The sequence below is a fragment of the Tripterygium wilfordii genome, chromosome 10 (assembly GCF_013401445.1).
Source record: "Tripterygium wilfordii isolate XIE 37 chromosome 10, ASM1340144v1, whole genome shotgun sequence".
Classification (NCBI taxonomy): Eukaryota; Viridiplantae; Streptophyta; class Magnoliopsida; order Celastrales; family Celastraceae; genus Tripterygium; species Tripterygium wilfordii.
The window spans coordinates 7,975,267-7,990,708 of NC_052241.1; the positions used below are offsets into that span (position 1 = coordinate 7,975,267).

Genomic DNA, 15,442 nt, shown 5'->3' on the forward strand with positions numbered 1-15,442 from the left:
TTTGTGTGTCTAGCATATAAGTAAAAACTAGGCCCATTTAAGTATAAAACCCATCGGATATCTTTGAAACAGTGGATTATAAAATCTTTGGCCCATTGGGCCATTAGGGACTGCAAAAAACGATGGATTATAAAATCTTAGGCCCATTGGGCAATTCGGGACTTCAAAAAAAATGAATCGCCGTTGCCGGGGATCGAACCCGGGTCACCCGCGTGACAGGCGGGAATACTCACCACTATACTACAACGACTTGATGGCCGCCAGGGTGTAGGGTTTAAATTAAATATAATACACAACGTGCTCGGTCACCGTTTCATTACAGTTGTCACTTGTGCATGATGATGCCCAATCACTTCTCTCAGTTCTCACACCGCGTAAGGCACAGACGCTCTTGAAGATGCTTGACCCAAAGCTGCGTTTTATTCTCTGGATTCTCACGTCTTTGATGCTATTTGAGCTCGGGTCTGTTTCTTTATATATTTTCTTATTTATATATGTATTCTTTTTGATAGTTCATCATTGTAAAATTGTAAATTATTTTTACGTGATGATCAGTCATCATGTCAATTTTTTACTTTTTACCCTAAACAAGTTTAAGCAATGCTGTTTTCTTAAGATTAAAGTTTTAATTTTTTTTTCTTCTTTTTTGGCTGCTAACTATCAACGTTCTTCTTTTTTTTTCTTTTTTTTTTCCCCTCTTCTCAATCTGTTGAACTTAACAGTGTGTTTGGATTAAGAGATTTAGGAGAACGAAAGGGAAGAGAAGGGAAAATATAATTTCCTTCTATTTGTCTTGTTTGGATAGTTTAGAAAAAAATGAAAGGAAGGGATTTGAAGAGAATTAGAGAAAGATTTCATTAAATTTTTGTCAAAATACTTTGTAGGGAATTAATCACTAATTAAATTATTTATAAGTTTAAAATATATTTTATCCTAGTACATAAAACTTTTAATATAAAAATAAGAATAAATTAATAAATTAAATCAAAAATTTTTCTCTATCCATGATAGAGGAAAAGTATTATACATTTTCTTCTTTTTCATTCTCTTCGCCCTTCTCTTTTGTTCCCCCAAATCTCTCATTCTAAACACATTTTAATTGTCCGCCCACAACGAGAGAACGCCTTGTTTACATGTTCAACTTAATTGTGTGATTTTATCCCAAATCACCCTCATGCAATACTAATGATAGAAAATGGATTTTGTATAGAGTGCCTGAAACCACTCTGAAAATCAACTCTACATCATTCTCCATAAGCTGAACATTATTCTTTCCTAGTACGAAAGATCACTTCTTGTCATCATATGTACTCATTATTGCACAGACTATTTTCTCCTGTTTCTTTGGCACAATGTCAAACTCATCCCCCTTGATGATTTTATTGTACACAATCTATGTTTCTTCTTCAAATGGATAGCCCTCAGTGGTGATCTTATCCCTAATAAGTTTGACTTGTACTGCAAAGCACTAGGCTTAGGCTTCTCAATTGATTTATCAACTTGTTTATGTTTTTTTGCTCTAACTTTTGCTATCCTGAAATGAAGATGTGAATATCAATGTAAACCACAATGTATTTGAACCATTTTGAACAGTGAAATGTAATTAGTTTTCTTAATTACATTGTCAATGTAATTAACCAAAATTGTAACCAGTTGATGATTGGAATTGTAACCAATACATAATTAAATTGACAATTTAATTAGTCAAAAAGTGAAACCAGTGGATGATAGAAATTGTAACCAGTGCCTAATTACATTGTTTACTAATTTATACTACATTTCTATTCAAAAAAAAATGATGACACAGAGTCTACCCACACTACAATGCTATCCACCCGCATCCAAATCAAATAAATTATTATCTTTGACAGAACAAAAAATAAAGTTATAAATCAAGATCACACAAATTTTTTCACCCCAACCCAAATCCTTAATACATTGTGCACTCTTATGGAAAAATCGAATAAAATGTGTTTTGAGTACGAATCTACTTACAACGTCAATGTTTTTGAAAATTGAAGGATTTTTTCATCTCTGAAGTGCTCTATTACTAGAACCCAAATCCTTTATCCAGAACTCAAATCCTTATTACATTGTGCAATCTTATGAAAAGATTCAAAGAAAATTGATGTTTTGAGTAGGAATCTACTTACAATGTCAGTGTTCTTAAAAATCGAAGATTTTGTTCATCTATGAGGTGCTCTTATCAGGCAAGCTCATACGAATGTCTCCTCCGCCTGGTATCACCAAGTTCCGCAGGCACTCTATGAGCCCCGACGATCTTCTCTCATGTTCGCCAATCTTCTAACAGTTTAGTCGTCGAAGATCTGAAAGGAGGTCTCTCACAAATATGAGAAATTAGGTTTTGCGTCTCTTTCCTCTTTTTCACTTGTTTGGGAGCCGCAAGTGCTTTTGCTCAAATATTAGGGTTTTGCTTTATTTAAATATGCCTAGTTGGACTCTCCTAGATGGCATGCCAACTAGTTATGGATCATTATGGGTGTATAACTTATGGATATGTAGTGCTTCTGAAAAATTAAGGCAACGAATGATGGGTGTATTGTTGATGTCTATATAAAGGAAAGTAGGAAATTGACTATTGTTAAAAATTGGTAATTTGGTATCAAAGTTTCCTCTTCTTCTTTTTTTCTCTCTTAATATATCGCAAATCCTCTTCATCCAAATCATTATTATTATGTCATCTACTAATGTCTAGTGTGCTATACTTTTCTGCTTTTCTCTCCAACAAAAACTGGTAATCACTATAAACCAACCATGTGTATGCAATATAGCCCACGTCGCCCACGGACCACGCATAAAAAAAGCTCACGTATAGGTCTTAATCCTGATAGGAGAGCATTACGAGCACACACCTAATTAATCAACCAGACCACCTTTTAGCATTTGACAATAATTAATGAGAAAATGATGGTCAGTAGTAGAATCTCCAAAATGAAAGAGTGACATCATGGTAAGCCCACCAGTAACTTGTAAGTAGTTGAGAAGCAGAAAAAGTTAAATTCAGCTTAAACATTGAAATTTTCTTTTTTTTTTTTATACACCCAACCGTGAAGAAAACTTTGCACCTTCACCCATCCCAGAGGATTTGATCTAGGCCCTTACGGGGCATTTGGTTTATAATTAAACTAGTTGCATGCCCGCGCTTCGCGCGTTACATATTTTGATTGGAAAATAGAGATGTATGAGAATTTTTCAATACTTTGTTAACGTGAAGAGCAGTAGAGTAGAGTTTTAATTGTAGAAAATAGAGATGATTGTGAGATGAAGATAAAATATGTACAATACCTTTTTTTTAGTTTGCTAAGAAAAAAAATTTCTAATAGGGTGTAAGAAATTTGATTCATAAGAAATAAGTATGTTAAGAGTTTATCAATTCTTATTTGCGTCGTTAGTATCTACAAAATGTTATAGGTCACCAAAACATGTTTATGAGACAATATTATATGGTTAGTACAACATTCTCTACAAAGTGACATTCAATATCGAGAAGTACAATGTAGCAAAAGTAATATTTTTGAAATTATATTTTTAGAATAAGATTTTTGAATTTATATTTTTAAAATGTTATGTATAATTGGTAGATTTATGTCTATAATCATTTTGACCTTCAACAACTCATTGAATTCTACCATGTTTTCCTGTCACCACTTACATGTTCCAATACTAAATGGACTGAATTTACTTACACATTAGAACAATATACTGATATAGCGTGAGAAAAACCTATCATGTTGTGTATGTTGCAATCCAAACAGACTACTAAACCTGACCAAACTCTAAACATGCACAATACATCAATTAAATACTATAAAAACACACAAAATACATCAAAAACACACAAAATGATAAAAACACACAAAAATAATGATTAAAACACACAAAAATTCCCACAAAATGATGATAATTAATGCCAAAAACATACAAAATGTTTTCAAACTAAATAATACAAAGGAATTTCATTAATTGAGTAATATCAAAAGACTCTCATAATTAACAATACATGACCTTAGTAAAACTGAAACAACATCAAACCACTTCCATGAAACATTAAATCCCCATTATGGGTCTTAAAGTTTTTCAATATATTTTAATTTTTTCTTTTGTCCGTTACATTTTGTTTTTTTAAATTAATTCTCATCACTCAAGTTGTCAATCATTCCTTTTTATCAAGCTTAATTAGAATGTGTAAGCTTTGTTGTGGAGGCGTCCACGTGGCACCAAGAATTAAGGAGAAGCCTTGTGGATCCTCAGTTATATATAAATTGATGAGTGTGAGGTGAGTTTGTTGTCATGTGCATGTAAAGTAGTTGTAGAAAATAAAACACGATGCAAAGAAACAATTTAATTTATTAAATACTATAGATCAATTACAAATGAAGATAATAATAAATATAATGTAAACAGATCCTATAGGTAATAACTCCTACCTATTATGGTGCTCAATAGATTTCGTGAGCTTTATCTCCCAAGATATAACACCTTTCAACCTAATCGGCATAGCACTACATGGATACAAGTATTTGTAGAACGGACTTGAAACGGCAGCACTCAAGAACTCAAAAAAAACATATAAGAAACGAATTTTGGAAGTGAGAGAGCTTTTCAGTGATGGGAAGAAGTCGATCTCATATGAGTTATATAGATATAGCATAACTCATAGTCATAAACGAGTTAGAATTCTTTTCTAACCCTAGTTTGACACGATTTTGAATTCCAACTCTTAATAAGATCAGAATTTAAACTGAGAAGACATTTTATCTCTCAATAAGAGATAAGATACTAAAATATAATAATATTTTTTATTTTAGGCCCGGCCCGCCTGACCAACCAGGCAGTGGCAGCAAGTGATAGATTCCAATGGCCCATGGTTTGAAGAGCCTCTACAGCACAAAAGTTTTGGTGCGGCCCAAATGCATAGTCCATCACTCCTCTTTATACACTAGCAATCATGTTGCTAACTATGCAAAAGGCTTTTGTAACACACATCACACACTAGTCTAATATGTGTCTTTTGAGCCATTCACACTTAATGGTTCCAACAATTGTGACAATTAGTATGGGTGAGTATGACCATATTTGGTATGAAATAAAAAGTAAGTACGAGTGTGACAATTATAATTTTTTTATTTTTTAAAATTAAAAATAATATTAAAATAAGGGTAAAATAGTCTTTTGCATATTATTCTTTGTGGAGAATAGTAATTATTACCATTTTAATGAATTTGACTATTCTCCATATTTGAGAATAGAGATGAGTAGAATGAGTTCGAAATTTCACGCGCTCAAAATCAATCAAACAAGGCATTAGGTGATTCTCACACATTCCACCCTCTAAATACTAACCAAATACCCCTAGTACCTCGTTTGAATTTTCAAATTCAAATATCATCCATATAATTTTCCCGTAGATTTTGAATGATTTGTTATTTATTACATTCGTAAGCTGTGATGATTTTTTTTAAAATTTAAATTATAAACTAACTATTTTCATTTCTAATCACACAAATTGGTATTACACTATTGGTCATAATACATGAGATCAAGGGAGGACCAATTCAATATGCACAGGTTTGCACCAACTTTTTTTTAACAATTTTGCAAAATCATAAAGGTAGTATTTAACATAACGAATCCAACAAGACTTTTTTTTTTATAAAATCATAAAGATGTGATGATCTGTTTAAATTGAATCTATCCAAGCCCATTACAAGTGCTAGAAGTTAATTTTGGATTTGATGCAAGATTAGTATTGTGGTTTAGTTGAAACTTGGGTCTAGCCTATTTAGAGGCCTTGCAATAGAGTATTGATCGAATCACATGCATGCCAAAGAAAGTACACAATCTCCATCAGCTTACTTCAACACTCTTGAAAGTCTTGTACTGTTGTAAAGACTACAGAGTATTGAGTAAACTATTACAACAACATTATTCAATTAATGAATGAGAGAAGTACCAGAAGTTGCCGGTTGGTTCGAAAGTTGAATCAAGTGAAAGATGGCTGCCATTCAAGCATTTCCCCAGCAAGCATTGGAATGATATCCCCAAATTGAAATGAGAAAGACTCTGGCACTCTCCATGGAGCTTTGCTCAATTTAATCTTTGATGTGTTTCTCGGGAGGCCATAGAAGTCCGATCCGTTAAAGCTTGTAAATGCCTCCAGCTTGTCAAGCGCACCAGCCTTAAATCCCATATTAAACAAACCCTTAATATAAAAAGTAAAAACTACCACAAACTACCATGAGACAATCTGAACTTGATAATGAAAACAGCCAAGGAAAAGGGTACCTCTTCAAAAACTTTAGCATAGAGAGATAATGCAACAGGAGCACTGTAAATTCCCGCACATCCACAAGAACATTCTTTTCTCCGTCTCTCGTGAGGAGCACTATCAGTTCCAAGGAAAAATCTTTTACTTCCACTAGTCACAGCAGAAACAATAGCCTGTCCTACATGAGAAAAACCCGTGGACAACGTCAGCCATGTCAAGTACGTCAAATGTCAACTACAGTATGTGGTTTCAATAAGCAAAAATATTTTGCAGACAGAGAAAGATATACACAAGAAGCGTCATGATGCTTGCTTGAACGATCCAAAAAATGATACTTATGAGACAGATGTCTCTCCAAACTACGAAGCTTTGTGGAAGATCTAGAAACAGAACATACTGTTAAGGCTGTAATTGTGCGGCTGTAAGCCTCCTTGAAAGAGAGAATTTCTGTTAAGAAGAAGATGTTGCGGAGTAACAGTTGCTGCCACAAAACCTGAGAGAAAATGAATCTGGAGTCGGTGTAGATATCTATATCTAAATGCAAACACTAAGATGATTAATCAAACAAAACATTTTACACTGCAAAAAAATTCAGGCACTAAGGTGAAAGCAGGTCTAGGACATAGGAGGAAAGCAAACCTTCTTTGCAAGATTCAACAAACCTAACAGCATCCATTGTAGTGATATGCTCCATCACAACCTTGAGCAGTGGAAGCCTTTCAATCAAAGGTCGTAACACAGTATCAATGAAGACCTTCTCACGATCAAAAACATCTACTTTAGTATCTGTAACTTCCCCATGAACCTGAAAACAAAGGAACAGATGCACATGAAATTTAATCCAAAAGCATATATTCCTCGGATGAACATTAGGCAACAATAAAGACGAAAATATTTTGTTAGGTCATATTGTCATAATAATCTACAGTTGCATTGAAAATGAAAAAGGCAAATGTCACAGACACCCCATGTGGTATAGGTCATTTCTATATGCACCACCTCATTTTGAATTTTCAAGATTCACACCCCCTGTGCTTTCTTTTTGTGTCATGACTGGTCCTTCCTTCTAGTTGACCGTTATTGACTAACGGTGAATAGAAAACGACACAGTTTTTAACTTAATAAAATTGAAAGAAAAAACCCAAATAAAACATTTTTTACGCAAAGCTCCCAAAATTACAACTTCTTCTCCCCTCTCACTTCAATTTCTCTTAAGCACTAACCGAACCTGAAGAGAGAGATATAGAGAGAGGGGGAAGTAATGTGAATTCCAGAACATGAAGTTATACCCGAGGAAACATATTAAAGGGTGATGTATTAGGAGCTCGAGAAACCAACGAAGTAGGGGTTGCACCTGTTTCGGTCACCTGACTAACAGCAATCTGCGAGCAAGATTAAGAAAAGCCTTCTCCAATCACCACCTAATTTCCAGATAACTTCATAAACTTGCCTTGAAAGCACAATGACCACACAACCTTTTGAATTCGCAGTCCAATAATCAATTGAAAGCTTAATCGTCCACAAACACAATGCTCTTGAATTGTGGTAAAATTGATAAAAACGGAACCACTTAACAAAGAAGAAGTGAAAATACAATTGAGTTCTTAAAGCTCTGGAGTTACCAAGAAAGTAAGAAAAGGCCCTTTTCTAGTAGACCATTTTGAGATTGACGCATCAATGGTAAATTCAGTCGCTGATTTCCTCTTTCCCCTTTTCAATAAAAAATAAATAATTAAAGCTAAAAAGTTACAAGAATCCTACAAGGCCAGATCTATGTAGAAGGATCTGCTGCAGACAAAATAACATTTTTTCAACGAGGATGCTTCAATGGTTGGGTAAATAGTATTTTCTAGTTTCACTATTGATTGAAGCACTAGCAGAGAAAATGAAGTGACGGAAAGAGGATGTAATTTTGGGAGATATGAGTAAATAGTGTTTTTTTTTTTCAATTTTATTAAGTTAAAACTATGTCGTTTTGTACTTCACTGTTAGCCAATGACAGTCAACTGGATGGAAGGACCAGCCATGACACAAACAGAAAGCACAGGGAGTGTGAATCTTGCAAACTCAAAACGAGGGGAGCCTGTAGAAATGACCATACCACATGGGATGTCCGTAACATTTGGCCAAAGAAATACAAAGTAGGAAGTATATATAATGAGCAACTAAACAATTCGCTTAATCGTGACTCACCAGTAAAGGCATATTCTGTTGAACCATCTCCTCAAGAGCAGGAAAACATTTTCCAAAAAGATCTGTAACACCATCTTGAGAATTTGTTGTAGCACCAGCTGGGTACAACTTGGCTGCAAAAATCGCTCCACTTTTTCCTGTAAATGCAACTAATGTCATCTCTTGAACTATAAATGCTATTTAACACTAATATGCACAATTTTCAAAAGTTAAAAAAAAAGTGCAAAAGGAAATCTGAATGTCTTTCTTTGCTAGAAGATTGAAGAACTATAATACAAAGCCTCGCCTTCCGAGAAAGAAAACACTATCCCACAAGCTTCATTCTCAAAACTAACAAAATGAATTGTCCATGGTTTAATTTGAAGGCAAGTCAAATATTTGATTCTAAGAATCTCATCAGCCAATTTGCAACAGATATACAACCATTTATCTATGTAGCATGGATATGGACACGGGACATGACACAACACGGACAAGCGAATACGTGATTTTTCAAAAAAGTAGGACAAGGATACGTTGTATAATTTTTATATTATATTATATATATACATATATATATTTCATTTCAATCAATAAAGTCCAAAACAATACATTAGAACCTAACATATTTGATATTTGTGGAATCCATTGCATAAAATCAAGCCTGCCATGTAACAATAAGCGTAAAATATCGAGAAAAAAAATATAGTAGGTCCAAGACTCTGAAATTACAATAATGAAGGGTCTAAGACTATGAAATTGTCAGCAAAGAGTGAAAGAGACAAAGAAAAGCCTGCCATATAACAATAAATGAAAGGTCTATTACTTGTTTCTCTATGTTTCAACTCTTATTAAAGGATAGGGAAAAGTATATTACTTGTTTCTCTCTGTTTGAACGCTGTTTGGACTCTTATTAGGTTTTTTTTTTTAAAGAGTCAAAATAGAGTGTCAAAACGTGTCCATAAAGTGTCAAGTACGTGTCCCTTAATTAAAAAAAAAATAAAAATCGGATACCCTAAATCACGTGTCCCAAACGTATTTCACACGTGTCGGAGTGTGTCCGTGTCCGACATGATACTCAGCCCAAAAAAAAGTGTCCGTGCTACTTAGCCATTTATAATAGGCTAATTTTGATTGCATATTTTTTAGATTGCTGTAAAGATATATATATATTATCATCTCTAATTTCCTTTCTCTTACGAAACTAAGAACAGAGCATCATAGCCATAGTGTTGAGATAGGAAGCAAATATAGAGGGAAAGAATAATGGAGAGAGGGGACAGGAGGAGGCAGACAATATCAAATTAGTTTAAACTGAGCAGGCTCGAAACATTTTGTGAAGAAAAGGTCTACATATCTTCTCAGCAACAAAATGACCAATAGGTTACCGATATTGCATATTGGGCACTCAACATAGGTCATCTTATCAATAATGCATTTATCATTCAACAAAAATAAAGGAATCAGACTTACTGGCAAGTTTGATTTCATCTGCACTAGTTGTATCTGTCAAACAAAGAGTCATAAGGGGATTGAATTTACTGTTGGAGGGCAAAGCCTTCAAGATCAATTCTCGATAATTTAAAGCAGCAACAGTTGTGGTAACTGGAGGTTTCAGGTTTGGCATAATAATTGCTCTCCCAAAATGAGTTGCACTGCAGCAAGAATAAATAGTAAAATGATGTCCATAAAAATTAAATATAATTCAGAATAAACACCGAGTACAAAAAAGGAAATATTGACAATTTGCAATCATACATCAAAATTCATTACGGACCCAATTATTCAACAACAAAGAAATTCTACTGTTGTAATAAAATAACCTGTGAGGGACAACAGCTTGAAGAAGGTCACCATCACGGAGATGAAGATGCCAATCGTCAGGCAGCGTTAGAGTAAAATTCATCTCGGATGCGCTGCACTTTTATCTGATTAGGCCAGTCAACCTTCAAAGCAATTCAGCAAGGTTACTGCCACAAACGTAGCAAATCAAATAACAATGGATTCAAGTATTCCAATAGCATAGTTCACAAATTCATCAGGTGCTGCCACCTGAGCGCCTGATGACCGACCGGCCAGTTTGTTTAAATTGATTAAAATTTTTGATAATTCATAAATAAATTTAAAAAATCACATTGTTACCCCACCCCTACCAGGCTAACAGCATCAAATTAGGCTTAACCGCTTTGTTATTTCAGTCTAATTAGCAGCAAAGTAACAATTTAATAACACTATAAATAATTACTAATTCGTGTTGCAGTATTGCTTACTAGATTCACACCGTGAGAATCAGCGCCTACTGGCCTATTGAGTGAGTCATTATCGGAGTTCAGAGCATCAGCATCACTGCCGTAGCTCACTATTCAAAATTGAGCGAGAGAGATCAGGTGGAGATCGTTGCGAGGCGATGGCGTGCTGCAGCAGAGTAGTGCTGGGCTGTCGCAGTGAGGAAAACCCTAATAGCCGAGTGAGGATTGAGGAAAACCACTGGGTTAGCGGGTTGTCGTTGTGCCAGTAAGGCGTGCGTGAGTGAGGGAGAATTGAGAAACATTTTTTAGGTTTCGTTGTTTGATTTTTTTTTTTTTACTTTTTACCTTTCTAATTTTTTAAGTTTTTAGTTAGGTTAAGTGACGAGTGTTACTGATGTAACATACGTGTTAAGTTTATATGATGAAAACCTTCAACTTTGCAAAAATAAGAACAAGGTTGGGTTGTGAGAAAAATCTTAATTTTGAGAATAAGTCTTGATTTTTATTTAATTTTTTTGATTGATGAAAATAAATATAACTCTATCGATTTATATAGCCAAAACAAACAACCCAAAATTTTCTCAAACTAGAAGATCAAAACTATATAGAAAATTATTTTATATTTTAAAGGAAAATCAACTACTAAGTTAGACTAATTAAAAACAAATATTAACAAGAATATAAATACTAAACAAATACTAATAATAGTTTCGTCTTTTCTTGGTTCTCATCATTCCACTGCATCAGTCTTCCATTGTTGGAGAAAACTCGACCTCGAATTTAAAGAGTAGTAATAAAAACCCTATCGATAATAGCATCATTGACCAATACTTCATTGAATCCTTAACTTCAATTATCAAAGAGACCGAAAGATTCTTGACCTTGCTAAACTAGTTGGGAATGACAAGATTGACATATTCAACCGACACCATAATATGGTTAAGATCTGCTTCTTGAATAATGTGGGATTTCTCCTCCATTATTTCTTCTTTGATCTCCTCTTTCAGCAATAGATCTTTTTCATCCGAATAGTCATCGAATATTGGGACTGTTAGTTCATCTATCTCCAAATCAATAGAAATTAAGTTCAAATCTTCCTCTTTTTCTTTATCGAAAAGAGATGTTGATAATTTATTCTGAGCATCTTTGCTCTTGACGAGTAAGTCGTCAAGCTTATCTAGCTATTGCCGAATTAGGGCAAACTACTGTTGAATCTCCATGCGAAACGCTTGAAGGTTGGCTTTGATACAATTCTTGTTAGAACCCATGACGAGTTCTCTCAATAAAAGCATCAATGATGAAAATCTTGATCTTAGCAAAAATAAGAATAAGGTTGGGTTGAGAGAAAACTCTTGATTTTGAGAACAAGTCTCGATTTTTATTTAATTTCTTTGATTGATGAAAATAAGTACAATTCTCGGCTTATATAGCCAAAGCAAACAACCCAAAACCTTCTCAAACTTGAAGACCAATACTATATAGAAAACTATTTTATACCTTAACAGAAACTCAACTCCTAAGTTTGACTAATTAAAAGCAAATACCAACAAGAATATAAATACTAAACAAGTACTAATTTGAAATAAATACTAATAATAGTTTTGTCTTTTCTTGGTTCTCATTATTATAAGTTAACAGTCATTAACAATTAAATTAAGCATTAACATTTAACATATTCATTTGTAACAATTGTACCGGACAACCAGTATTTAGGTCAGTTTACCGTCGACAAAATCGGTATTTAATCAAAATGAAAAATCAGTGGTATTTAATTGAATCAGATTGGTGGATTCTTCAATTTCTGATTCAACTGGTTCGACTGATTGGCACAATCAATTTTTTAAAATATTGGAAAAAGCGTTTGAAGAAATTCAAGAGATCCTAGAATGATCGGAAGACCTCTGTCAAGGAAATTGACTATTCAAGAGACCCTAAAAAGGGAAAATTATTGTAAATTATCTCTAAATTGTCCAATATTGGACCATTTGGAAATGGACAATATATTATCCAGAAAGTGTCTCTATTTTTGAGACGAAAAATTAATAGAGTCAATTTGAGACATAGTTAAAGCAAATTCACACCATGAGAGAGTAAGAGAGATAAAAAAATGTTTGTAAAAGGACACATGATCCTTTTTGTAGACAATTTTGACAATAGCATATATATACAGGTAAAAAATTGTAGCAAATATGGTTTTTGAAATGTTGATAGATGTTTGGTTATACTTTTACTAGTAGCATATATAATGTTAAAATTGTTGTGTAAATTAATATTTTAAAAACCGGATTTCGAATCGTGCAAGCAAGCCCCTAAACCCAGTTCAACCAATCAAACCGGTTGGCTGGTTCAATTTAATTAATTCAAAAATTCATAAAAAATTATAAAAATACAGGTAAATTATTAGAAAAATAAAAAAAACTACAAATTAAAATTCATCCAAATAAATTAATAAACACAAGTTTATCAATCTCAAATTAACAAACATCTTAATAAGAAAGTCCAACATAACCATTTAAATTTTAAAATCCAAGTCCAACATAATCACAAATTAACAAAAATCTCGCAATCCAAGTTCAACATAACCATTTCCAAATTAACAAACTAAAGTCCATAGAATTCAAACAAACTAACAAGTAACAATAATATAGTCATAAACACTTCACAAATTACAATTGATATTCTAAGTTAGTGAAATCAAGGTCATCTTCTCGACGTACTCGCATATCATCATCGTCATCACTACCAACACCAACACCGTTACCATGACCTCTACTACTGTCGTTACCACCACCATCGCTAGCAACTACAATTGCTCCTTCATCTATGTAAAAAAATATTATCAAAAGACTCGTAACTCAAGAGACATAATACAAAATGAAAATAATTAAATTCTTTAACTTACTCCCATGTGCTTGAGACGAGTTTGGTTCCGGCCGAGCAATTATTTTCTCTAAATCTTCCATGTTAAGCTTAGGTAAATCTTCTTCAGATATGACCCAACAATCTATTTTTTCAATATTTTCATAATCCAAGGGATCAAATAGCTTATTCTTGTTGTAAACCCTATAAAAAAAGGAAAAGCTACTCAGTCATTATTTATTTAGAAGAAGAAAATTAAATAAGAAAGATGAATAAATATTTCAATAAATCATCCCTCTTCTACAAACGAATATTGTAATGAACAAAGACAAGATCACTTAGTCTTTCATGGGCTAACCTGTTCCTCTTCTTTGTATGTACCCTCTCAAACACACTTCAATTCCTCTTATAACCAGAAGATGAGGCAATTTGGCTAGGAAGATGTACAACCAACTTTTGAAGATTTGAAACATCATATTCAAATGTTCTCCAACATTTATCTAATAATGAACATTAGAAAATAATTATATTAACAAAATTTCTATGAAACTACGTAATTATAAATAGAATATATATTAATTAATTACCAGATCGAGTAGTTTTGCTTATGTTAAAGGCAAGTCAAGAACTAAACCCCATTTACTGATTTCTAAATATACTATTCTCATTGACCATCTAATTTTGAGGATTCACACATTTGTGCTCAATGACCTTCATTAGCCCACACATAACTTTTGGGTTAGTGTAGAAATTCTTTTGATCATACTGCAAAGCATGGTTCAACCAATATGCAACAACGTGGATATCTTTACGCAATTGTTTATTCAATCTATTCTTAATGACACTAGTATAGGACTTATAGAGTGATTTCTTATTTTTGAATGTATCATTAATTCCCTTACAAGCCCTATACTTGCTCTCATAAACATATCCCAAAATTGGCTTGTCATCAAATCAACAATCCTCAACAAACGTAACAATGACTCCACAATCTTGCACACTACCAAGCAATCATTCCAGAACTTGCTATCAAGCACTACACCTTACATTTGTTTGGCTTTCACTGTCATAGACCCACTCTAATCACTGTACTCGTTAGCTGCCATCATATTTTACAAATCTAGTTTGTGTTCACTTATACTCTTCAAGGCAATAAAATGGTTACAAAATGAGTCTCACCGGGCCACCCATATCTCCTTCTCAACTAACCCACAATCCATTTGTGATTGTAAACAAATACAGTAACAGAGGATGCACGTTGTGCCAAAGTTTACATATTTCAGAATTTGACAATGTCTTTAAGAATTAAATTGAGACAATGAGCTGCACAAGGCGACCTACTAATGGTAGGATATTTCTCACAAAGCAAATCACTTGTAACTTTGTAATATCCACATAGAGACAGAGCTAAAAACATGAGAATGTAAGAAAATTTTTGACTTTGCAATTAAGATGTGGCAAGACAATAACTCAATATGTAAGAGAATTTATCAGTAGTTTTGACAAGCATAGCGTAATATAGACAAAAGTCAAGACAAATCAAACAAACACTCAAACAGATGGACAAAACAGAATCAACAGATATACAGAGCAGAATCAGCAGATACACAACAATCAAAAGTTCAAAACCTCAATGAATACAAGCAAAATTGGGCCTCAAATAGTAAGAGAGACTACATAATCTTCACTTTGACAAATATAATTGTAAACCATAAACAGAAAGTTGAAATAAAAGTATAAAAGCAAACATTTTATTCAATAAATCTGAAATACTAAGAAATCGGGAGAGACCTGAGTAAGCCAAGGTGGGAATAGAGATCATCGTGTCTGGAGTATGGGTCGGGCGACACGTCGGCATCGCTGCTGCGGCAGA

The 15,442-nt window shown here is 33.5% G+C and overlaps 1 protein-coding gene and 1 non-coding gene across 2 annotated transcripts; both read right to left on the reverse strand.

Moving 5' to 3' along the window:
• Window positions 1-178: 178 nt before the first annotated feature.
• Window positions 179-250, reverse strand: TRNAD-GUC. The gene has a single exon. It is a non-coding gene; the product is annotated as a tRNA-Asp (tRNA).
• Window positions 251-5,818: 5,568 nt separating this feature from the next.
• Window positions 5,819-10,383, reverse strand: LOC120008081 (dihydroorotase, mitochondrial-like). The gene is made up of 7 exons (XM_038858590.1): window positions 10,285-10,383; window positions 9,935-10,116; window positions 8,483-8,619; window positions 6,929-7,094; window positions 6,687-6,782; window positions 6,307-6,467; window positions 5,819-6,199 (listed from the first exon to the last, which is right to left on the reverse strand). Exons 1-7 carry the CDS (start codon window positions 10,365-10,367, stop codon window positions 6,005-6,007), a joined length of 1,020 nt encoding a protein of 339 aa, XP_038714518.1. The 5' UTR covers window positions 10,368-10,383; the 3' UTR covers window positions 5,819-6,004.
• Window positions 10,384-15,442: the final 5,059 nt, after the last annotated feature.

What these genes read in the sequence shown, in the direction of transcription:
- LOC120008081 (XM_038858590.1), bottom strand. Translation starts at nt 10,367, where the DNA reads ATGAATTTTACTCTAACGCTGCCTGACGATTGGCATCTTCATCTCCGT. An exon ending in AACAGAATATGCCTTTACTG is followed by an intron (nt 7,095 to 8,482) that starts GTGAGTCACGAT and finishes CTTTGTTTTCAG; the next exon opens with GTTCATGGGGAAGTTACAGA. An exon ending in ATGCTAAAGTTTTTGAAGAG is followed by an intron (nt 6,200 to 6,306) that starts GTACCCTTTTCC and finishes ATGGGATTTAAG; the next exon opens with GCTGGTGCGCTTGACAAGCT.